This window comes from Phyllobates terribilis, unplaced genomic scaffold (assembly GCF_046119375.1).
Source record: "Phyllobates terribilis strain yellow unplaced genomic scaffold, ASM4611937v1 Scaffold_2__4_contigs__length_985480577, whole genome shotgun sequence".
Lineage (NCBI taxonomy): Eukaryota > Metazoa > Chordata > Amphibia > Anura > Dendrobatidae > Phyllobates > Phyllobates terribilis.
The window spans coordinates 362,401,528-362,426,088 of record NW_027362762.1 but is presented as its reverse complement, the minus strand read 5'-3'; the positions used below and the strand labels follow the sequence as shown (position 1 = coordinate 362,426,088).

Sequence of the window (24,561 nt, the reverse complement as noted above, 5' to 3'; positions counted from 1 at the left end):
CGCTGCAATGATCCCGACAACGATACGACCTGTCAGGGATCGTTGCTGCGTCGCTATGTGGTCGCTGGTGAGCTGTCAAACAGGCAGGCTCACCAACGATCAGGGGAGCAGCGACATCGTGGAAAGAATCTTTCCACGATGTCCTGCTCCTGGTTACGAGCCTGCTGAAGCAGGAGCAGGCTGGTAACTATGGTAAATATCGGGTTACTAGGGGCACACGCGCACCTAGTAACCTGTTGTTTATCATGGTTACCACTCTGCTACGGTGAGCGGGAGGTTACCGCTCACTTTAGCAGGCTCGTAACCATGATAAACAACGGGTTACTAGGTGCGCGTGTGCCCCTAGTAACCCGATATTTACCATAGTTACCAGCCTGATCGCTGCTCCCACTGGTCACACACAGCGATGTGTGCTGACCAGCGGGAGAGCAACGACCAAAAAATGGTCCAGGACACTTTGCAGCGATCAGCGACCTCACAGCAGGGGCCTGATCGCTGCAAAGTGTCACACATAGCGACATCGCTGGTGAGGTCGCTGTTGCGTCACCAAAACCGTGACACAGCAGCGATCTCGCTATGTGAGACGGGGGCTTTACACTCTGTGGGATCTCACAAAGGGCTCCTTGGGGATGGGGCCCTTGGCAACTAAATAATCCCCCTCTCACTTTCTAATACAGGCCTGGCCTGTGCCCAGCCGTTGGAAGGTCACTGCCAAGGGGGTGATGGGGTCTGTTTGCGGCCTCACCTGAAATGTGCTGCTGATGCATAGGAGGCGCTGCCAAGGTGTAGAAGTTCCCTTAATAATCAAATAAGAATGCTTGCCTGACTTCTAAGCAAGGTTAAACTCCTAATGTTGCAATGGTAAGTTGAAATAGTATTGATAACTGCTTCCTCACCATGTCACCATGAGCACACATAATGTCTGATGGCGTCAGATAACCTGCTAGGAACCACACACCGCCACATGCGAACACAGCAAGAGAGTGTGCGTATGTTTATTCTGATGATATTGCGACATGTGATCACAAAAAACATCTCATATTTTAATTAAGTTTACGATTTTGTGTTGGACAGTATTCATAGCCATCCTGGGCTGCATGTGGCCCCTGTGCGACAGGTTGGACATCCCTGATGTAGAGGATAGTGTCTAATGGATGGATATTGGTCATTCTAAACTACGTAAAAAGGAAGTGAACAGGGACGAGAGAACACCATCATCCAAATCACTAAATCACATAATGAAGTATGTTTAAAATCTGATGCCGCAGTGTTTGAAAATGCTACATAAAGCCTTTTGTGTAGATGACTATATAAGCAGTTATTTACACTTTAAAATGTTAAAAGCCCATGCCATCAATTAGGGGAATGTACTCGGGAGAAGTATAAACACAGAAATGCCAAGTTTATTTTAATACAGAGGAGAAGCCCAGATCTGCATAATAACAGGCCAGATTAGAGGGGTTGTATCAGGTATTAGATTCAGGTATTTACTCAGATATAGGACGGCATGAGAACAGTGAAACTTAACTGTTTAAAGGGAGTCTGTCATCAGGTTCTTGCTTTTTAATCTGAGATCAGCATGAGGTAGGGGCAGAGACCCTTATTCCAACAATGTGTCACTTACTAGGCTGTGTTTTGCTGTTTCAATACAATCAATCTTTTATCAGCAGGAGATTATTACTACCGGACAAGTTGCCTTGTGCTTCCTAGTCCAAACATGCCGCCACCTCCGCTTACAAGCTGCCAATCAGTGGTGTGGCTGTGGTTAGATGCAATTCAATATCTGACCTTTGTTTGATCTGCAGCAGAGAAAACTGTGATTCTTTCACAACTGCTGCACCCAGTAAACTAAGTGATAAATCACTGGAATCAGGGTCACTGTCCCTACATCATGCTGTTGTCAGATTATATAGCAAAACCCTGCTGAAAGATCCCATTTGAAGGAAACATATCAACTGATTTATGCTGCTCGAACCAGCGTGAAACAGATACTGGCTGTGTTATTGCAGCAGTGCATGATCTACACTGACACACTGCAATGTTTCAGAGAAAACCTACTTGGGAAAGTCAGATGATTAGTCCAAGACTGGTTTCCCATTGTCTTCTCCATGCCTCACCCTCCATGACTGACAGATTTTTCACTACACATACACACAAAGAAAGACCTGTTAGTCACCAGGAACGAGGCAAGGATAGGCTGGTGGTGATAGACTTCAAATTAGTCATCTCAGACCTATAGATGGCTTTTCATAGTATATTTTCTGTGAAAAGCCAATAATGCAGCAAGTGCCTGATTCGTGGTACCTGACATTAATTTCATGGTGCGCCCACTGGGGCTGCTGGACATATGCACACATGAACAGGACAATTTTAGCAGCAACATGCATAGTATGTTCTACTGTTCCAAGCAGCTAAGAGTCTAATTTACATAAGTTAGACATAATATCTCATATTTTATTTTTACTAATAAGCTTCAATCAGATGAGAGATCCCTATCCCCATTGAGGAGGACGTCCTCATTTCTCTACTGACTTAGGTAGTATGATAACTAGAAGAACCTTTCCCATGATGACATGACATACATGAACAGCACAATAATTCCTCACCCGGCTAAATAAGTGGAACATAGAAATAGAAGCTGAAGGGGAGAACCTCATTACACACCATCTCATCTGTGTAGGTTCTTCATCCATTAAGATAGTACTAGATCTTATTGTCTCATCATTTGTTTGCATTCATTTTATTGTCAGTGACTGGAAGATTGGAGGATTGGCGTTTCTGCACTAAGTATATTCTCGATGTAACCAAATAAAAAAAAAAAAGTTTTAAGATAGACCTTCCACATATTGCACTGTATGTACTCAGAAAAGTTATTCGAGGTAAAGAGGACTGCAAAACCAATGTTTGCATTTGACACTGCAGTTGAAAACGGGGAAAAAAAATATTTAGATGAGATTTGTTAGATTATTGCTGGTTTATACTTGCTTTCTAAACATTCTGCCAAATAACTTGTATTTGATACTGTAAGTACAGAACACATAAAAATAATACAAAAGATTTTGAGTGCTTATGGAAACTCAATGGACATTTGTATGAGAACAGAGTGTCTTAGCATTCTTCTAGTGGACTGTGGTGGCAAATGTCATATCATATAACAGGTATTCCTACATACTCAATTGGTGTGAATACTGAGAACATGGATTCTACAGATCTTTTTGCCAAACACAGGAGTAGTGTTTCATAGGCCTAGGTGTGTCTAAGTGTGGACCGTAAAACTGCTGCCATATATTTGTTAAGATCCCATGTCTTACTCGTCTTTTTATGCCGTTATTTACCAGATTTCTAGCTCCTAACTACACTTGAGTCCAGTTTAAAATACTAGAAAGGATTTTACAAATGTGTGAAAGACTGTTAAACGAGATGGAACAAAGGTTCCAAGTTAAACTCATTGAACAATGCCAAAAATCTTGTCCGACTAGAGTGGATAGAAATCAAGTGAAAAGGGGTCCCTTCGTACGTTACTCATAGATACTGGTCTATCCTAGATAAGGGTTAGCCAAAGGTGGAGGAATCAAACATCATTTTCTCCCTTGCTTGAGCCGTTATCAATTTGTTGTTAAAATTAGGACAACGGGTTGATGTTTGTTAACAGTATAAAAAATCTGTCCAGCACTTTTTACATTCCCCAAAATGAGGCAATTTTACAATGAAAAAACAATCTCATGTGGGGTAAAGTAGCATATCACCCCCTATCTGGACAGGGAATTCACATTAAAGTTTCTTTATATGTGCGCTATGTCATCAAGTGTCCGCACAGTCTCTCCTATGTTGGGGAGACCACCCAGCAGGTGCAAAAGCGCATCTTGCAACATAAGTTTATATCTTATACTCAATTTATCTACCACTCCCCCACCATTTTGTTCGACAGGTCATATCATATCCCATTGAGATTTTAGGTTCTTGAACCTATACTGAGAAGAGAGGATAATAAACTTAAACTCCTGTAACAAAAGGGAAGCGTTCCGGAGCCGCATCCTCCAGGCTCTTGAAGCTAAGGGTCTCAATAGGGAGGTTTTAATAATCTATTTGGCCACTTTTCTCTCCTACACAAATCGCTAATATCTCACAAAGCCTTACCTCATGTTACTATATGGGTATTATATGTCTCCATTCTATCACATCCTCATCACTTTTATCTCTGTTCTTTTTCTCCAACTATATGTTATCTAAGTTCTTTTATTTCTATTATGTCTCTTTTATGTCATGTTCCCCTTTTTCCTGTGTTACCTACACATTTTCCATCTTTCTCCTGTCATTTGTTAGTTTTGGAGCCCCTATTAGTATAGTAGTTTACTGCTCCAATGGACATCTCCTATATCTGTTTCTAAAGCCCCACTTTATACATAGTAGCGACACTACTTTTATGTGGAAATCTTTTATATGGGTCTTCATAAACCCCTCTTCTAGTGACGCTGTTTCCGGGAGTTATTAAACTCTCCTTCTCAACTCATTGCAATATTTTGCGCCTTTTATAAGAGGAACGCCACAGATCCGCCAACTAGCACATTCCAACAGCAAAGTACTGCTGTATCACAAGTGCTGTTACTGAGTATCTCTATTCCTTACTTGCCTCTTATCTTGCAATCCAGTATTCTTCTTATATTTACTTCCATATATATTTGTTTCAGATCTTTTTCTCACATGTCCTTGGATCCCTCACAATATGATACATTTAACCCAGTAGATATCATGAGATTTGTAGCCCATGTTGAGCCTATACCTTTATTTTAATTATTTTTATTCTTCCTTTGTATGGCAGGATAACAGTATAATACTGAGTTACTGTTACTGAACAAATGTCCGAGTTATGTGTCTGTTCTAGAGTTACCTTGTCTGCCCTTGAGTGTAATCATATTGTGCTTATGCTGATTAGAGATAATTTCCTCTGCATCGCTTATTAATTGGCCTAAAGAATTATATTATGCATACTGCTTCTTACATATGTCTTTTTGGTTTTTTTCTCATTTTGGATTGATGAAGGTCTGATTACACAAGACCGAAATGTCATATGGGTGACTTTGGATTGCTAACTCAATGACTTATACAATATATCCTTTAAGGAGTCGCAAGTTCTTCTGAAAAGACCTGAGTCTTCTCCAGACACCAGCTTCTATGTCCATGTGGCTGCACAGTATAAACCATATCTCCAAGCTGCTGCTAACTGAGCAGGTTAGTAAATATGCATTGTAAGGAGTGAAATCCGAGGTAAAAAACAGTAACATCTCCACAACAAAATGGGCATGCAAAATTTACATTTAGCCTTAAGTTCCCCATTATTTTTTTCTTCACTACATGTGGATGGGATATAAAGAAAACCCCACACTGAGATCATGATCCTGAGATTGTCTTGAACCACAGGGGACCAACAAGTAAGGGGGTCGTTGTAGAGAGCCCAGGTCAAATATTAGTCAGATGAGGTGAAACAAAAAGTAGTAAGAAACCAGTGAGAAGGACAATAATCGACGGTCTAAACCTGGAATGAGACACAGAACCTGGTCAAAGATAATTTCAAAGTATACAATAAGTAGTAATGAAAAGAGCCAGGAAAGGTTTGTACCGAAAGTATCAGGTGCCTTCTGTTTGCCAGGATCGTGTTTAAGGCTGTGTGCCCACGATGCATTTTTTAAGCGTTTCCGCAGCGACAAAAACGCTTAAAAAACGCTTGGTAGAAGGCCTGCCATGTTCCCCAATGATAATCAGCATGTGCTATGCACATGCTGCGGAAATTTCCGCTGCGGAAAGAAACGCAGCACTACCAATTATTTTGCGGAAGCGCGGCGTTTTCGCCACCATTGACTTGCATTGGAACGCATGGATTCCGCATCACTGGATCTGTACATGCAGATTCCATGCGTTTCAATGTGCGGATGGTACCCGGGTCTGGAGAAGAGGAGACTCTCCTCCGGACCCAGGTACCATAGTACCTGTAAAAAAAAGAATAAAATAAAAAATAAACATTATACTTACCTTCTGATGGCCCCCGGTGTCTTTGTCTTAGCTTGCCGGAAGATCGCGGTGGACTCAAGGACCTGCGCTGACGTCAGTTAGTCATGTGACAGGTCACGCGACCGCTGACATCGGTAGGTCCTTTCAGTGTATAGCGAGCTGCCGGCAAGCAGAGACGCATCGAATAAAGACTCCAGAGGCCATCAGAAGGTAAATATATATTTATTTTTTAACATTCCCTCGGTCACACTATATAAATCCATGCCGGTTGCATGGATTTATATAGTGTGACCAAGTTGACAAGCACTTTCCAAGTGATGCTAAAATCGCCTGGAAACCGCTTGTCAACCCGCATGCGGAAATGCATGTGAAGAACGCTTCACATCCGCATGTCCCTGGCAGGAAAAACGCATGTACAATCCGCATGTACAATCCACATGTACAATCCGCATGCGTTTTTTCTGCCAGGGAGATGCAGAAACACTCAGGAAAAAATCCGGAGCATTTCTGCATCGTGGTCACATAGCCTTAATAGCACCCGAGGGTGTCAGTGATAGGTGACGAGAACTGAAATCTGACCCAAAAGGATAGGATTTGCGATACTGAACCTTTGAGATGATGCCATGCTAAAATGGCACTGGGAGAAAAAAATACAGGTTGTACCAATGTATAATGGCTTGAAGTACCCAGGACATGGCGGTGCTGGACTGAGCAATGCACGAAGTCTTTATCCCAGTGCAGATTTAGCCAACGGTCTTAACTGTCCTGTAGATATAGACTGCACCTGTGTCCTATGCCGATGCACTATATGGCATCATTCAGCACACTTATTTAGTCTCTGTTATTACCCTTACAAGAAGGGAAATCTTCCCATATGTTGTTTTGCCATAGTGCCTCCACAGCTAATTTTCTGGTTCTTTTATAAAAACAATTTAAAGTCAGTTGAAAAGTATAGCTAAGAATATAACTTGTATCATGCCATATGTAGGTGTATTATATTTACTTATATATTTTTACTTTATAGACATGGTGACTAATTAGAAGAATATTAAACACCTTCTGCTATCAAGTAATAATGCTCATCTTCATCAAAAGACTTTTTTAAAATGTTAATGTTGTGAACTATATATTCACAATATAGAACAGGGAGGGTAATTATTCACTTTTAAGTTGGTTACTTAACGATTTCATCTTTATCCGCCACTTCGAGCAATTTATTTTGTATTTAATTGAAAATAACAAACGCAGTAAAATTGTTTATTTCAATGAATAATTTGTTTGTATTCATTTTATTGTCTGTGATTTGGCAGCATTTGGTTGAAATGATAAATTAGAACATTGATATTTTGCTTCCTGTGTTTAGTCTATAATGTGGGTTTTACATATTCATTTGTGGATTTTCCTATTCCCACAGTGCTGCACACTATCATTTCCCTTACTCCATGTCATCATGTTCTCTCTTTGACGCAGAGACCCAGAACTATGACGCAACCATTGGTTTTAGAACATTAGAGCAGATGTCAATCATTGCTCATGAGCTGGAGCTCCATCCACAGTTGCATTCTGCACAGTCCCCATTTAGTGCATAGTGATTGGCGAGTGTAATCACGAGCAGGCACTGACTGACAACCAACTCTAAAGCTGAGCCGGCTGTCATTCAGTGCCAGGGGTGCGGTTACAGCCACCGCTCACTATTCACAGAGAGGTGGCTGAAGCCCTGCTGGGTGCACCCCTATGACTGAAACCCCAAGGCTGCTGGGTCATTTCCTCCTGGCAACTTGCCTCTCAGTGTGGGCGCCAGGCAGCTTCGGAGCGCTATTAATCTGCAAATTAAAGCCATATCTGCAGGATAATAGCGCTTTTTTTTTTAATATGACTGGTTCCCTTTAACGCCTTAGTGACCGAGCCAATTTTAACCTTAACGACCAGGCCAAATCTTTGAAATCTGACCAGTGTCACTTCATAGTAAGAACTCTGGAAAGCTTCAACGTATCCCAGAGATTCTAGTCCCAGAGACTATTTTTTCAGGACACATTGTACTTTATGTTAGTGGTAAATTTAGGTCAATATGTTTTGCGTTTATTTGTGAAAAGATTGGAATTTTGGCGAAAATTTTGAAAACTTCGCAATTTTCAAGCTTTCAATCTTTATATCCTTAAACCAGTTAGTCGTGCTGTACAAAATAATTAATACATAACATTTTTCATGTGTCTACTTTACATCTGCACCATTTTTCAATGTTATTTTATTTTGTTAGGATATTAGAAGGGTTAAAAGTTTAGCAACAATTTCCAATTTTTTTCAATAAATTTACAAAACCTGTTTCTTTAGAGACCTATCCAGATTAAAATGGACTTGGCGGGGCCTATATATTGGAAACTCCCCAAAGGTGATACCATTTTAAAAATCTATACTTCAAAACCATTGTCAGGAAAAAAAATTAACCCTTCAGGTTCTACACAGGAATTAATGCAAAGTCGAATGAAAATAAATTGTCATTTTTGCTCTAAAATGTTGCTTTAGGCCCAACTGTTTCACTTTTATAAGGAATAGCACGAGAAAATGGACACCACAATTTGTTATCTAGTTTCTTCTGAGCGCGCTGGTACCCCACTTGTGGTCAGAAAACTCTATTTGGACAAACAACAGGGCTCAGAAGGGAAGGAGCATCATTTCAATTTTGGAACACAAATTTTGCTGAAGTAGATTGCGGGCGCCATGTCACATTTGCACGGCCCTTAAGGCACCCAAACAGCAGAAAACCCATACAAGTGACCCCATTTTGGAAACTACACCCTTCAAGGATTTTATCCAAGAGTATAGCGAGCATTTTGAATTCACATGTAGTACACAGAATTTGATAACATTAGATCGTTATATTTAAAATTTTCATTTTTTTTTCACGAAAATGTTGCTTTAGCCCCAAATTTTTCAATTTTGCAAGAGGTAACATGAAAATGTGGACCCACTTTCTTCTGAGTGTGGCGATACACCACCTGTAGTACAAAAGTTCTGTTTGAACAAACCATAGGGCTTGAAAGGGAAGTAGCACCATTTGAATTTTGGAACACAAGTTTGGCTGAAATAGATTTGATGGCACCATGTAGCATTTGCATGGCCCCTAAGGCACCCAAACAGCAGATAACTTACAACAAGTGACCCCATTTTGGAAGCTACACTCCTCAAGGATTCTAGTCAAAAAATTCTGTTTGAACATACGGCACGGCTCGGAAGGGAAGAAGTGACATTTTGTATTTGGAATGTAAATTTGGCTGGAATAGACTGCAGACACCATGTCTCGTTTGCAGAGCTCCTGAGGCACCAAAACAGCAGAAACCCCCACAAGTGACTGCATTTTGGAAACTAGACCCATCAAGGAATTCATCTAGGGGTGTCTTGAGCTTGTTGAACCTGTAGGTGCTTCACATAACTTTTTAAAATGTGGATGTGAAAACAATAAATTAAGTTCTTTCCGCTAAAATGTTGCTTCAGAACCAAATTTATAATTTTTACAATGGATAATAGGAAAAAATGGACCCCATAATTTTTAACACAATTTTTTCTGAATACTAAGATACTCCATATGTGGTCAAAAACTGCTGTTCAAGCACATAGCAGGGCTCAGAAAGGAAAGATTGCTACTTGATTTTTGGAGGGTGAATTTGTCTGGAATAGATTGTGAATGCCATGTCGCATTTGCAGAGCCCATGACATACCAAAACTGTAGAAAACCCATACAATTGAACCCATTTTGGAAACTAGATCCCTCATGGAATTCATCTAATGGTGTACTGAGCATTTTTAACCTACAGGTGATTCACAAAACTTTATAAAATTTAGATATGAAAAAATAAATTACATTTTTTCCACTAAAATACTGTTTTATCACCAAATTTATCATTTCCACCAGGGGTAATAGGAGAAAATGGACCCCATAATTTGTTATGCAATTTTTTACTGAACATAGCAGTATCCCATATGGCAGGGATCGGATGAGAAGGAGCGCTACTTGGCTTTTAGATTCTGTTTGAATAGATTGCGGGTTCCATTATCTGAGCCTCTGAGGTGCCAGATCAGCAGAAACCCCCACAAGTGACCCCAAATTGGAAACATCACTGCTTAAGTAATTCATCTGGGGGTGTAGTGAGAATTTTGAACCACAGGAGCATCACAGAATTTCATAACATTGGTCATGTGGAAATATAACATTTTAGTGGTAAAAATGTAATTTTCCTATTTACTGCAAATTTGTCAGTTACACAAGGGGTTATTAGGTGAAACTGGACCCCATAATTTATTGCACAATTTCTCCAGAATGCGGTGATGCCCCATATGTCATCAGATGCTACTGTTAGGCTACACTTTAGGGCTGAGAAGGAAGGAGCGCCCCATTTGGCTTTTGGAGAACAGATTTACTACTGTAGAATAGTATGCGGACGATATTTGAGGAACCCCTAAGGTGCCAAAACAGCAGGAAAAAAAATAAAACCGCTGTTTTATTACCATGTGGTAAAAGTGATAAGATCGATTTGCTCTTCGGGTCAATACAATTACAGCGATACCAGATTCATATAGTTTTTTTTATGCTTTGCTGCTTTTACACAATAAAAACAATAATTTTACAAAAATGAATTTGTTTTTGCATTGCCATATTCTGAGAACTGTAACTTTATTTTTTTCCCAAATGATCCATATTAGGGCTTGTTTTTTTACGGGAAGGTTCGGCATTTTTATAAATGCCTTTTTGTTTTACATATGGCTTTTTTTATCAAGTTTCTTAACAACAATTTTTTGTGTGTCAGTATGAAAAAACACATTTTTTTTAAAGTTTTTGCTGTACGGAATAAATAACGTGACAGTTTTAGAGATCCGGATGTGGCGATACCAATTATGTGTACGTTTTTTGTGTTTATCTTTGTTTTATCACAAAGGCTGTGTTATTAGTGACGAAATGGCTTTTTGTGCGGTTTTTTTTTGTCTTTTTTTTTTACTTTTTCACTAAGTCCCCCTGTGGGATATGTATAATTTTTACTCTGATTGCTGGTCTCATGCAGTGCTTATGTACTGCAGTGCCAGAGACCTGTCAGTGACTCACTGACTGTACCAGTGAGACACAGTTAATAGTTTGGTTATCACAGGCCAACATAGCATGGGCTCATCAGATGACCTCAGGATACCATGACAACGATCGGCACCTGCGATTACCATCGCTGGGGGTCGATCCTGCCTTACGGAGTCTTTTGACCCCCTTTTATCCTCTTAGGTACCGCTGTTTGTTACAGTGTTATTTAAGTGGTTAATCAGCCCCGATCAGCTCCAAAACCGCAAGGTGTCAGCTATCATGTACAGCTGTCACCCATGGGAATTGCACACATGGTGGGGGAGGGGCACTATTCCCTTATTCCCGACAGCCATTTTAAAATGGTGATCCGGAATAAAGCCCCTTAAAGACTGCTGTTTTAATGTGTATTAGTGGTCATTAAGGGGTTAAAATAAAAAACTAAGTTTTTACTCATGCACTCTAGGTCCAGTAGTGCCTCTCCACTGCTCTAGTCTATATTGATCGACTGCAGCAGTGGTGTCACATCTACAGCTCTCCTGACCACTGCAGCCAATCACTGAGCTCAGCAGCTTGTGCCATTAATATCCCAGTGCAGCTGATCATAACAAAGATAGCTGGAGAAGCTGTGAGCCTATGAAAAAAAAGGAAGGAGAACAAACCTTTTAAAGGTATAGTAAATCTGTCTCACACTGCACCCTTTAGTATGTAGAAGGGCTTGAATTGGCTTCACACAAATAACATTTCCCTTTGCAGCAAGAGAAAAAATTTCAAAGTAAGAAATTATTCTTTTCATTTTTCATAGGATTAATCTGCAGGTTAATAGAGCACCAATGCTGTCTGGCCGCCTTACTGAAAGCACAGCTACTGGGAGAAGATGAACTGTATTTTTCCCAGTAGCCGCCAGCTTCAGTCATAGAGGCGTCCCCAGCAGGAATAGAGAAATAAAGTAAAGTTTCTCTTGGTAGCTGGGCTTTAGTAAGGCAGCAGGACAACATTGAAACGCTATTAACCTTCAGATTAACCCCATAGCTGCAGGTTAATAACGTTTGGAACCTTACAGGTTCTTTTTAAACAAAGTAAACCTAAGTAAGCAATTACAATTTTTATTTTATGTGACAGGTAAATAACCCAAAGCCTACTCGTGCTTATAATTGCAACTAAATACTTGTCTTGTTATCATTTGATAATTTGATCTCACTCCGCTTCACAGAATTGTGTCTGTGCAAGAACTGTTGATTTTAGGTTGTGCCACATCATCTGTATTTTCAAGTTTGGACCTTGACTAAACTAATGCAAAAGGATAGAGTTTCTTCTGTTTAGGATTATTGTCTTGCTGCAAATCGAGTTTTGAAGAAATATTTGAACATGTTGTTCCAATGCTTCTTATAAAGGGAGTCGGTAGGCACAAATTAACTGTTTAAATCAACCCCACAGGAGCCTCATTCACCTTTGAAGAGGCTAAACAGTAACAGTTAAGTGCTTTTGATCTACCTCTGCCCCCTGCTCCCTGTAAAGCCAGAGCTGTCAACGAAGAGGAGGGTGAAGATAGATGAAAAACAACTAGATTGGATGGTTCACTCACTGTTTGGCCAAGTTCAAGGTATACTCGGGTCCTGCGCTTGATTTTGTGCCAACAGACTCCCTTTAAGAAGCTTGGGAAGAAAATGTTCTTCTATCTCTTCACAAACTGAAACTCAATTTGCAGCAAAACAATAACTCTAAACAGTAGAATATCTATGTTTTTGGATTAGCTTAAATAAAATAAAAGCTGGAAGGGTCAAGGGAAAAGGGAAAAACGATATTTGGTGGGGTTGGGACAATCACAACCCCTTTGTTAGCTTGTTTGAATAGGCTGCTTAGATCCACCAAAAATTATAGGATGCTAAGATGTAAACTTGGAGATAAAGTGGATGTTGCCAGAGATCCAATATACGATGAGAGACAAAAAAAAGTATGGATGCGTTTTTTATTTGTCAATGAATTTCGAGGTATTCATACTTTTTCATTGGGACAAACCACAATGAAGCCATCATTGTGGTTTGTCCTGATGAAGAGGTAAGAATACGTGTTGGCAAATAAAAGTCGCATCCATACTTTTATTGGTCTCTTTTCGTATATTGGATGTCTGGCAGCGCGGATTTACATTTATTTTATCTCCAAGTTTGCATCCTTTAGATTAGCCTAGTCAAAGTCCAAAATTAACAATAGAGAAGACGTGATACAACCTAAAATCAGTAGTTCATGGGTGCAGCAGGTGCCTGTGCTAAGTTTGACCAGTCATTTTGTGCTGCCAGACTCCTGATTTGATGTCAGGTTGTATGGTCTGTAATGGGTTCAGTGGTGGGGATACAAGTTGGCTGGGTTAGAGGTCACAGGTATGGTGCTCACCTCCTGTGCAATGACCCCAGCGCTGTTCGCAGATCGTACTTAGAACAATCTCTCATAAAAGTTAGTGAACATTCCTATTCCTACGGCACATGCGGTTGCTGCAATGCATATATATGAAAGCTGTCAGCAGCTCAGATGCGAGGGTTGCTCCCCTGTAATGCATACCTTGGACACACCTTCTCATTAAAAGATTTTTCAGTATTTTCATGACTATGAAAATTGTACATTCACACTGAAGGCATCAAAACCATGAATTAACCCATGTGGAATTATATACTTAACAAAAAAGTGTGAAACTACTGAAAATATGTCTTATATTCTAGGTTCTTCACAGTAGCCACCTTTTGCTTTGATGACTGCTTTGCACACTCTTGGCATTCTCTTGATGAGCTTCAAGAGGTAGTCATCTGAAATGGTTTTCACTTCACAGGTGTGCCCTGTCAGGTTTAATAAGTAGGATTTCTTGCCTTATAAATGGGGTTGGGACCATCAGTTGTGTTGTGCAGAAGTCTGGTAGATACACAGCTGATAGTCCTACTGAATAGACTGTTAGAATTTGTATTATGGCAAGAAAAAAGCAGCTAAGTAAAGAAAAACGAGTGACCATCATTACTTTAAGAAATGAAGGTCAGTCAGTCCGAAAAATTGGGCAAACTTTGAAAGTGTCCTCAAGTGCAGTTCCAAAAACCATCAAGCGCTATAAAGAAAGTGGCTCACATGAGGACCGCCCCAGGAAAGGAAGACCAAGAGTCACCCCTGCTTCTGAGGATAAGTTTATCCGAGTCACCAGCCTCAGAAATTGCAGGTTAACAGCAGCTCAGATTAGAGACCAGGTCAATGCCACACAGAGTTCTAGAAGCAGACACATCTCTACAACAACTGTTAAGAGAAGACTTTGTGCAGCAGGCCTTCATGGTAAAATAGCTGCTAGGAAACCACTGCTAAGGACAGGCAACAAGCAGAAGAGACTTGTTTGGGCTAAAGAACACAAGGAATGGACATTAGACCAGTGGAAATCTGTGCTTTGGTCTGATGAGTCCAAATTTGAGATCTTTGGTTCCAACCACCGTGTCTTTGTGCGACGCTGAAAAGGTGAACGGATGGACTCTACATGCCTGGTTCCCACCGTGAAGCATGGAGGAGGAGGTGTGATGGTTTGGGGGTGCTTTGCTGGTGACACTGTTGGGGATTTATTCAAAATTGAAGGCATACTGAACCAGCATGGCTACCACAGCATCTTGCAGTGGCATGCTATTCCATTCGGTTTGCGTTTAGTTGGATCATCATTTATTTTTCAACAGGACAATGACCCCAAACACACCTTCAGGCTGTGTAAGGGCTATTTGACCAAGAATGAGAGTGATGGGGTGCTACGCCAGATGACCTGGCCTCCACAGTCACCAGACCTGAACCCAATCGAGATGGTTTGGGGTGAGCTGGACCGCAGAGTGAAGGCAAAAGGGCCAACAAGTGCTAAGCATCTCTGGGAACGCCTTCAAGATTGTTGGAAGACCATTTCCGGTGACTACCTCTTGAAGCTCATCAAGAGAATGCCAAGAGTGTGCAAAGCAGTCATCAAAGCAAAAGGTGGCTACTTTGAAGAACCTAGAATATAAGACATATTTTCAGTTGTTTCACACTTTTTTGTAAAGTATATAATTCCACATGTGTTAATTCATAGTTTTGATGCCTTCAGTGTGAATGTACAATTTTCATAATCATGAAAATACAGAAAAATCTTTAAATGAGGTGTGTCCAAACTTTTGATCTGTACTGTATATCGTATAACAGATCAGAAGCGAGGGTTGCTCCCCTGTAATGTATATACCTGAATGCTGATAACAGCTCAGACAGACAAGTGGGTTGCTCCCCTGTAATGCATATACCGGAAGGCTGTTAACAGGTTAATCACGAGGGTTGCTCCCCTGTAATGCATATATCTGACTGCTGTTAACAGCTCAGATGCGAGGGTTGCTCTCCAGAAATGCATATATCTGAAGGCTGTTAGCAGCTCAGACGTGAGGGTTGCTCCCCTGCAATGCATATATCTGAAAGCTGTTAACGGCAGCTCAGACGCGAGGATTGTTCCCCTGTAATGTATATATCTTTAGGCTGTTAACAGCTCAGACAAGAGGGTTGCTCCCCTGTAATGCATATATCAGAAGGCTGTTAACAGGTCAATCACGAGGGTTGCTCTCCTGTAATGCATATATCTGAAGGCTGTTAACGGCAGCTCAGACGCGAGGATTGCTCCCCTGTAATGCATATATCTGAAGGCTGTTAACAGGTCAATCACGAGGGTTGCTCTCCTGTAATGAATATATCTGAAGGCCGTTAACAGCTCAGACGTGAGGGTTGCTCCCCTGTAATGCATATACCTGAAGGGTGTTACGAGCTCAGATGCGAGGGTTGCTAACCTGTAATGCATAAATCTGAAGGCTGTTAACAGCTCAGACGCGAGGTTTGCTCCCCTGTAATGTATAAATCTGAAGGCTGTTAACGGCAGCTCAGACGCGAGAATTGCTCCCCTGTAATGCATATATCTGAAGGCTGTTAACAGCTCAGACAAGAGTGTTGCTCCCCTGTAATGCAAATATCGGAAGGCTGTTAACAGGTCAATCACGAGTGTTGCTCTCCTGTAATGAATATATCTGAAGGCTGTTAACAGCTCAGATGTGAGGGTTGCTCCCCTGTAATGCATATATCTGACTGCTGTTAACAGCTCAGACGTGATGGCTGCTCCCATGAGCAAGTACAGAGAAATAAAAATGGTACCATGATGAATGAAAATCAGATTAACAGAAAATGAATGTATATGAATATCTAGTTTTAATTAGTAAAATAAAATTAAGATATGTTTTCTTTAACAAATAATGATTAGTGTTACAAATGCTTTGTAAGTAACATAATTAAGCACCAAAAACAGCAGCAATCCAAACATTTACCTTTGGGAATGGTGATCTGACAACCCAAATCAAAATCTTGCTGCAGACGATAAAAGGCAACTTCCTGCAGACGGGCACGCTCCAGTTCAGAAAGACTTTGTATGGGAACAGATTTCAGACGGACAGTTCGGCCAGACATACTGTTCCATGTAAAATCACCCTAATGGCAAATAAAGCAAATATGTATTGTTTAATGTCTTATGCTGCACAAAACACGAGCACAATTCAAAGTATTTGTAACTATTGCAAAAGAAGGCGAGCAACTTGTATTAAAAATGTGTACATTTATTTTACACTGTATATGACCATCTGAACCTTATGTATTATCATGTATCAATGTAAAAGGATCCCACTTGCATATAATTTTTGCCCTACAGTCTGCATAGATGCCGAGATTAAAAAAACAAAGTGTTCTTTAAACATATTCGGAGTAATTTTTTACAGTTATAGTTTTTGCAGAAGACAGTAGCATATGTTGCAGCTTTCTTTTCACGGTATACAACCACAAATACTCAGGGGGTATACTTTTCATGGAAGGCAAACACCAGATGTGTGACAGAGCCTAAATATGTATGTGTAAACACATCATGTCGTAACAGCTAACGATCCCAAGATCTCGGGCTGAATTTTTTTAATTCATGTATATTTGAAACAGTCAGCAATTTTCTCACATGAATAAGAATTGTTTGGCGCAGAGAGCCCCTGGTCAAAAATATTTCCTTGTGAAAGTTGTTGCATTTTTTAATACAAACAAAAAGCCCTGAGCTGTCGTTTTTACTGATACTGATTTTGGGTTAGATAAAATGTTGTTATCACCTCTTATTGCAATGTTGCAGTGGCCAAAATAATGTAATTCTGGCGTTTTGAATTTTTCATCAGTTATGCCGTTATGATCAGATTCATTTACTTTATATTGATTTATATATTGAACTTTTACGAACCATCGATACCAATTATGTGTATTTTTTTTTTTTTGATGGGTCAAAAGGTGGGGGGGGTGAACTTTTGTGATTTTGTTTATTTTTTTCATATTTTTAAAAACTTTTTTTTCCATTTTTTACTGGATTTAATAGTCCCCTTAGGGGACTTGAAACTGTGATCGTCCGATCACTTGTGCACAGCACTGCTATGTATAGAGAAAATCACGATCTCCTATGAACGCCAGGCTGGATTTCAAAGGAGTCTCATAATGACAGACCCCCGGCTGTTATGACAACCCATCGGCACCCCGTGATCACGTCACAGGCTCGCCGATAGGAGCTTGGAACAACGTGCCCTGTACCGGAGCTTATTAAATACTCTGCTCTGTTAAAGGAACATGATGGCTGATTAAATCAGCCATCATGAGCGGAGAAAGATGCGGCTTTTACTTGTATGTCAAAAGTCATGAAGACGTTAATAGAGCTTTATTCTGTAGCATCAGAACCAAGTGGATTTGTCAATAGACTTTAAAATGTCTTTTTTTTTTTAAATGAAGGAAGGCTTCAGTGCACTTTTGTTCCCTAAAACACGTCACTGGAAGTAATTCTTGAACATATGAGTTGGCTACTATTTTAAAAGAGAATGTAATGTACATTACTTAAATATTCTGTGTAATGCAAGTTAAAATTTATTTTTCCTAACATCTTACATACAGGCAAAATTTTCTTTAAAAATATACTCAAAACTTTAGTGTAAGCAGTGAAGCGGACCATTTGTTTAAGTGTTTACATAAAGTATGAGGACTTGCCAGAATTGGGATTGAGATGAGACGCACAATACATGAAAATTATTAGAGTCCGGCACAAGAGATGTTAGAAACCAGAGGCCTCTGTGCACATATATAATGTGTCTACAGAAAGGAATACATTTCCTGTGGTTAATGGAAGAATAACATTCTTGAACTGTGCCCATGTTTTCATATTATTGGACAGTTTAGAAATCTGTGAGAAGCATATTCCGCATGGTAAAAAGTCAGAGTGTTTATCCAAGTCTTCAGCATGTACTGCAACCTACAAATTTCGCACCTAGTAGAAGTAATCTTAACATGAAAACATAGCTTAAACCTCAAAGTACAAGCAATACAGTATGGAAAATAGGAGCACAAAATCTACATTCATAAATTATGTTGCCCTGCCAAATGTAGAAATAGATTCACTACTGTGTATCAGAGGAATCAAGAACCCCGTAACAAAATTTGGACTATACTTAGACAATATTAACCAGAAATCTAGCGAAAAAGAAAAAAAGGCATAGCTTATATCTTTGGGGTAAGAGGCAGAAGCATACAGACATATTACTGTGTAAAGACTAGAGTTGATGAATTTTTTGGAGTGGAATTGTATTGACCTCTAATTTGACCAAAATCTGTATTCTCAAGAATAGGATTCTTTTTGCGGTTTGCTCAGCACAAAGTCAGCAAAGTGCGTCCAGCTGCGGCCACCATTTTCTGAACCATAAAGGTCTAAGCAAACAGTTAAAAAAATAAATGATACCTTACCACTCACCAATCATTGTATTGATGTCATAGGCCTATTCAGAGATTGAATCCAATGCATGAAATGAAGTGGCCAAAGAGGATAGAGGGAGAGAATAAGAAGAGGTGCGGAGGACTGGACGGAAGGCTGCAGGGTTGGCGGGACAGGTGAGCTGGGAGGTCATCTTTATTTACATCTTACATTTATTATGCTCTCGGGTCTGGAATATTTGTTTACATTGAATAATTTTGCTGCTAATTAGAGATGAGGGAACCTGTTCGGGGTTCGAACTGGACAGTTAGTGTCCGATGCTAAACGCCGAAAACGGGCTTTTCCCAGAAGTCTGTTGCAGAAAGAAAGAGAATATTTTCCAGCTATAAAGTTCGGATCCCCATACATTTCAATGGAGTTCGGGTTCTGGTTCAAGTTTGGAAAAAGTTCTAGTACCCCAACCAAATTTTGGACTAAAGATAGGGTCAGGTACCAGAACCCGAACTTCCACGAGTCTGCTCATTCCTACTGCTAATCAAATTTCATTTTTAAAATTTGCATGATTTGCTGAATTTGAATCTTTGCAGATTGGATCATCTCTAGTAATGAAACGTCTACAGCTGGATTACACATGCCGCCTCAATATCCCTAACACTGCTGATTTCTGTATATTGCTTATACAAATGTACATTGAAGCAGCTAAAACTACAAACATTGTCAGACATGGACTCACTTTACAAATAAACAACTGCTCTAATGAATATGAAAAGATTCCAAAATTGGATTAGAGTGTGTCATTATGGAAAACATTACACGTTATTTCAACTTTTATTTATTCAGCAATATAAGCCAAAAACTCTTCGCATGTACAGATGATGAGATGATGAGTTGCTAGACAATATTCCAGAACCCATTTGATACCCTCTAAGCAGGGCTGTGGAGTCGGTGTCCATTTTGGTGGAGTCGGAGTTGGTATAAAAAGGGCTGACTCCAACTCCTAAAACATATAATAAATTGGGTACAGTAGTTCAATGCAGTTTGTGGGGAATATTTTTTCATAAGAATTTGGGAAAGTTATGAAATGTCCTATAAATGTCTGTCCTATTCCTGATCTAAGGGTCTAGACTTTTAGCTGAGATGAATCTGTGCGACACTAAACTTATCACTTAAACATGAGCCATGTATGAGGGAGTCGTGGAGTCGGAGTTGGAGTCGATGTCATTGAAATTGAAGAGTCGGAGGTTTGGCTTACCAACTCCACAGCCCTGACTCTAAGATTTCAATAATTCCTAATTTTATAGAACCATTGATTTAAGTCTTTGTTCATATCTGTGCTAGAAGTCCCTCAGGAAGAGAAAAATGGGATTCATACATGTAATGGTTTCATACAATCCAAAGGACATACTTGAATGAATTAGCAATGAAAGCTTCTAACGGAGCATCCATCACAGATGTGAACTAAGTCGTAATATTGTTTTTATTTTTTTTTCAGTCTACATATTGGTCGTGCTAAGATGAATATAACATATTCAATAAAACATTTATTATTTTAATTTTTCAGGCAACATATGATAGGAAAAGCAATTATTTGCCTGATATGATGGCAAACCATTGAAGATTAGGAAAGGTTTGGGGGCAACCCTTGCATGTTCTTAAAGCATTTGTTCAGCTGTATATAAATTTACAAATTAAACAAAGATAATATATATTAAATTGTAGAAAAATGTTGAATAGTAAATGTATACTTTATTAATTATTATGCATTACACAATATACAGCATCATCATATGCCGTAGCTACTTACAGACATTATGGACACTGTCCCCATTGGGGCTCACAATCTAGATTCATTATGTCTTTGGAGTGTGGGAGCAAACCGGAGAACCTGGAGGAAACCCAAGCAAACAAGGGGAGAAGATACAAACTCCTTGCAGATGTTGTCCTTGGTGGGATTTGAACCCAGGACCCCAGCGCTGCAAGGCTGCAGTGCTAACCACTGAGCAAATAGAAATTGGGAAAGATTTTTTTTTTTTCAACAGAAAAAATGATCTTGAAAGAAGGGAGCGCGATGAACCTTCTCCATGACAACATGAGATTTAGGTCATACATGAAGCTCATGAAACATCAATAATTAAAACAATATTAACAGCCAGAGCCTAAAGCTAAAAGGAGAGCAAATGATTAAAGTTAAACAAAGACGGCATATTTCTCTTTGTATATAAGTCCTGATTAGCAATATTTTGTCAGACTAATGGTCCAGATGTGAGATTATACCAATGTTATAGCACATGATTTATATAATTAGGTCTTTATTTGTAAAGCAGGGCAACAATACTCTAATAATAAGTATAGACCAGTAGATAAATATTAAAGCCACATTAAGGAGTCACATAATTAAAAAGGATAGGAACAGATCTACCAATATTGTCAGCGCGATTTATGAATTTTATTTATCTGCCTCTCCAATAATCTCAGGAACCATTATTATTTCTTATAGGAATAGGAAGTACTGTCTACTTGCTGGAACATTAAACGTTGTTAAAATGGTACTTAAAGGGGTGATCTGAAGGCAAAGCATTTTCCTCCTAACTCCCTATTTATTTTGTCCCATAATCTAAACTATTCTCTAATATACTTACTTTAAACATTTCCTACTATTCCCTAAGTACACAATCTAACTGCTTTTGTATTTTTGTTTCACTACTTCCTGTCTGATGACGATTCGTTTGAGTATCACTCAAACAGAGCATCATCAGGGCGCAGAGGCAGCAGTCACTGTCACGGCCTCTGCCCCCACCTTGACGCTTGTTTCAGGGGCGATGCTGTCCCTGCTGTGTCCCTGGGTATCTCCCCCAGTGCCCTGTGCGATGAGTCCAGCACCCGGTCTTTTGTCTATATAGATGAATAGTAATAATCCGGCAGCAAAGCAGTTTCAGAATACCCCGCAGAGATGAGTGACGTCACCCGCGGGAGTGGCAATAGTCCTCCTGCATGTGGGATATAGTGACACCGCTCTGCTGTCGGCTTATTACTATTCATCTATACAAACAACAGACAGAATGCCATGTTGATCGCACTGGGGGGGGGGGGCACAGCGCACAGGAGAGACTCTGCACAAGGAAACAGCAGGGACCAGCCCCTAAAAAGAGTGTCACTGATGACGCTTCATTTCACGGAGGGAGCAAAGGCTGTGACAGTGACCACAGACTCTACCGCCCTGATGACACTTCGTTTGAGTATCCCAGCATGCACTGGTGATACTCAGATGAATGGTCATCAGACACGAAGTAGAAAAAAAATACAAAAGCTACTAGATAGTGTAGTTAGGCAACAGTAGGACATTTTAAAAGCAAGTACAGAATATTAGAAATAGCTTAGAATTATGGGACTACATAGGGACTTAGGAGAAAAATGCTTTGCCTTCAGACTACCCCTTTAAAAGTAATTATATGTTGCAAGTGATGTCACCTGCAGTTTTTATGAAGAATTTACATGAAAATAATCTATTCAGTTGCCTACTAAATACTTAGAGTTTTTCCACTTTATTTGTGGAAAATAAAATAAGGAAAAAGCATACTTTCCTTCTGGACCGATGCCGTTCCTCTACTTTGAGCATTGTGTCCACTTGCAATCTCTAACATTGTTTATGTCATGTGAGCGCTGAATTGGCCACTGATGGGCTGCATCCTTCATAATCCATCAGCGAACCCCTGATGAAGCACTTGGAGTGGAACGAATGCAGGAGGTAAGTATGGTTTTTTCCTTTTATATTGAGCTCTGTGGGGGCATTCAATACGAGTCACCCAGTAGTGTACAACGCCTTCAAGAATACAGTGTGCATAAGATATAGCAACCCTTAGACAGCAAGAACCAGCACCTACAAAAAGTGATTGAAGCTACAGAAGCTAATGTTTTATCTGTAGAACTAGATGCAATGCCAAGAGCACATCAATATATCATTATGTCATGCCTTGCTCATTCCAATGCCTATGTCTATGTTCGGATTAGCTCAAGAATTCATTATTATGTGTCGTTTTTTTTTATTTATCTCTACTCCTATAAGGAGTAGAGGAGGTAAGTTTGTGCTGGAGGAATTATTTGGCTGCAATCTAAGCATATTTTTTTCAATTCAATTTGGCCAATTGCCCTGAAGAGAGTTGTGCAACTCTCTGCGGTCTGCTAAGACAGTATCCACCTCTTTCTAGCTCTTCAGTGAAAACACAGCCTTTGTAAATAATGTCAGTGACCTCAACGTTTATGGCTATGGGTAAATGAATGGTAACTAGTAACACAGTGACTCCCCTTTCTCTTCAGCCTTATAAATAAAATTTGTATTAATCTCTTTTCTTCACGCACTAATCTTCACTTCTATGCCACCATACACACTATCTGCAGTTTTCAGTGTTTTGGCTTTCTCTCCTTATGGCTAAGCTGTGACTTCCTTTCACTATGCAGATTGACCAGAAAATGGCTGCTGCATTCCCTGCTCGGCTTTTATGAAGTCTATGTACTTGATGTAATCTTCTGCATTGTATAAAATGGTAGCAACCCGTTTAAGTATTTCTTATAAAACAAATCGCTAATTATTGGCTAGGCTCAGAAAATTTCTAAAAATTTTACACGAATTAGCATTAAATTAAATCGCTTATTTCTAGCTGCAATGTATTAACCTGATACCAGTGGTATATCAACCTTCATCCACATTTATTCATTTTCACGTGGAAACCACTTTGATGAACTCTTGAGTTCCTGGACCAAAATATGAGAAAACTGAGCTATGGGATAGTATTTATGAAATTATTTAAAATAATATTTATTCCATTGTTAAACAAATTAGTATAAATAGTCAATTTCTCCTTTATCCATGTATTTTACTGCTATTCAATACTACTATCTATTCTTCCATTATTATCTTTAATTAATAAGCCTATTTCCTAAATGATCTTTAGAACTTGGGCAGATTTAGTAGGGTAACCTATGTAGTGCACTTTTAATTTGAGGAACATTCATACTGTGGAAGGAAAGATAATATCTCTCCGTTTTACTCCTTTTTAGTTCTAGTAGACACATTTGGCAGTTGGAAACAAAACCGGATCCACGTTTCGGACCTGTTGTAATAATTCCATGTGTGTAGGACACCATGACACTTACATCAAAGATCAAAAGCAAGTCTAAGGTCCGATGTGGATTATTATTTATTATGGGTTTCAGATGAGCATTATTTGGAACTATTGAAAATAGTCAAAATCAATGTCTACAAATAAGACTGTTACTGAAAATTATATATGATATTGTGTTTATATTAAAACAAAGAATGGTTTATAACGAAGCAATAAAAACTATGCCAGGTCCATTTTCAGACAGATAAGACCCCCCATAAATACACTAGTAGACACTAGCTCTGTAGAATTAGTGGTATCCAATTCAGGAGACAACCATTTATTCTTAAGAACGCTGTACAATGCTTTGCTTCTTTCAGTAGTCTATAGGAACACTAATGAAGAGGACCCCCGTAGCACATCAGCTGAATTTATAATATAAACTATGCCTTGCCACAAATAAGTATTATATCATCTTTACTATAAAGAACCCGTGGTCCATTTAAAGATGATCTCTCACCAGGTCAAAATGAGGCCAGGTTTTGCTTTTCTTTTCTTCCCAATGTTCGCCTGAATATTTTGTGCTTTGTAAATCCGCCATACGGTCCCAGAGA

The 24,561-nt window shown here is 39.5% G+C and overlaps 1 protein-coding gene across 4 annotated transcripts in view; it reads right to left on the bottom strand.

The window, feature by feature from the left end:
• Positions 1–24,561, bottom strand: part of ARHGAP6 (Rho GTPase activating protein 6) — an 807,277-nt gene that overhangs the window by 94,026 nt on the left and 688,690 nt on the right. For all 4 annotated transcript variants that reach the window (XM_073664708.1, XM_073664706.1, XM_073664709.1 and 1 more), the window contains exon 2: positions 16,402–16,561. In XM_073664708.1, the coding sequence (XP_073520809.1) occupies positions 16,402–16,561 (160 nt within the window). The remainder of the gene's footprint in view (positions 1–16,401; positions 16,562–24,561) is intronic.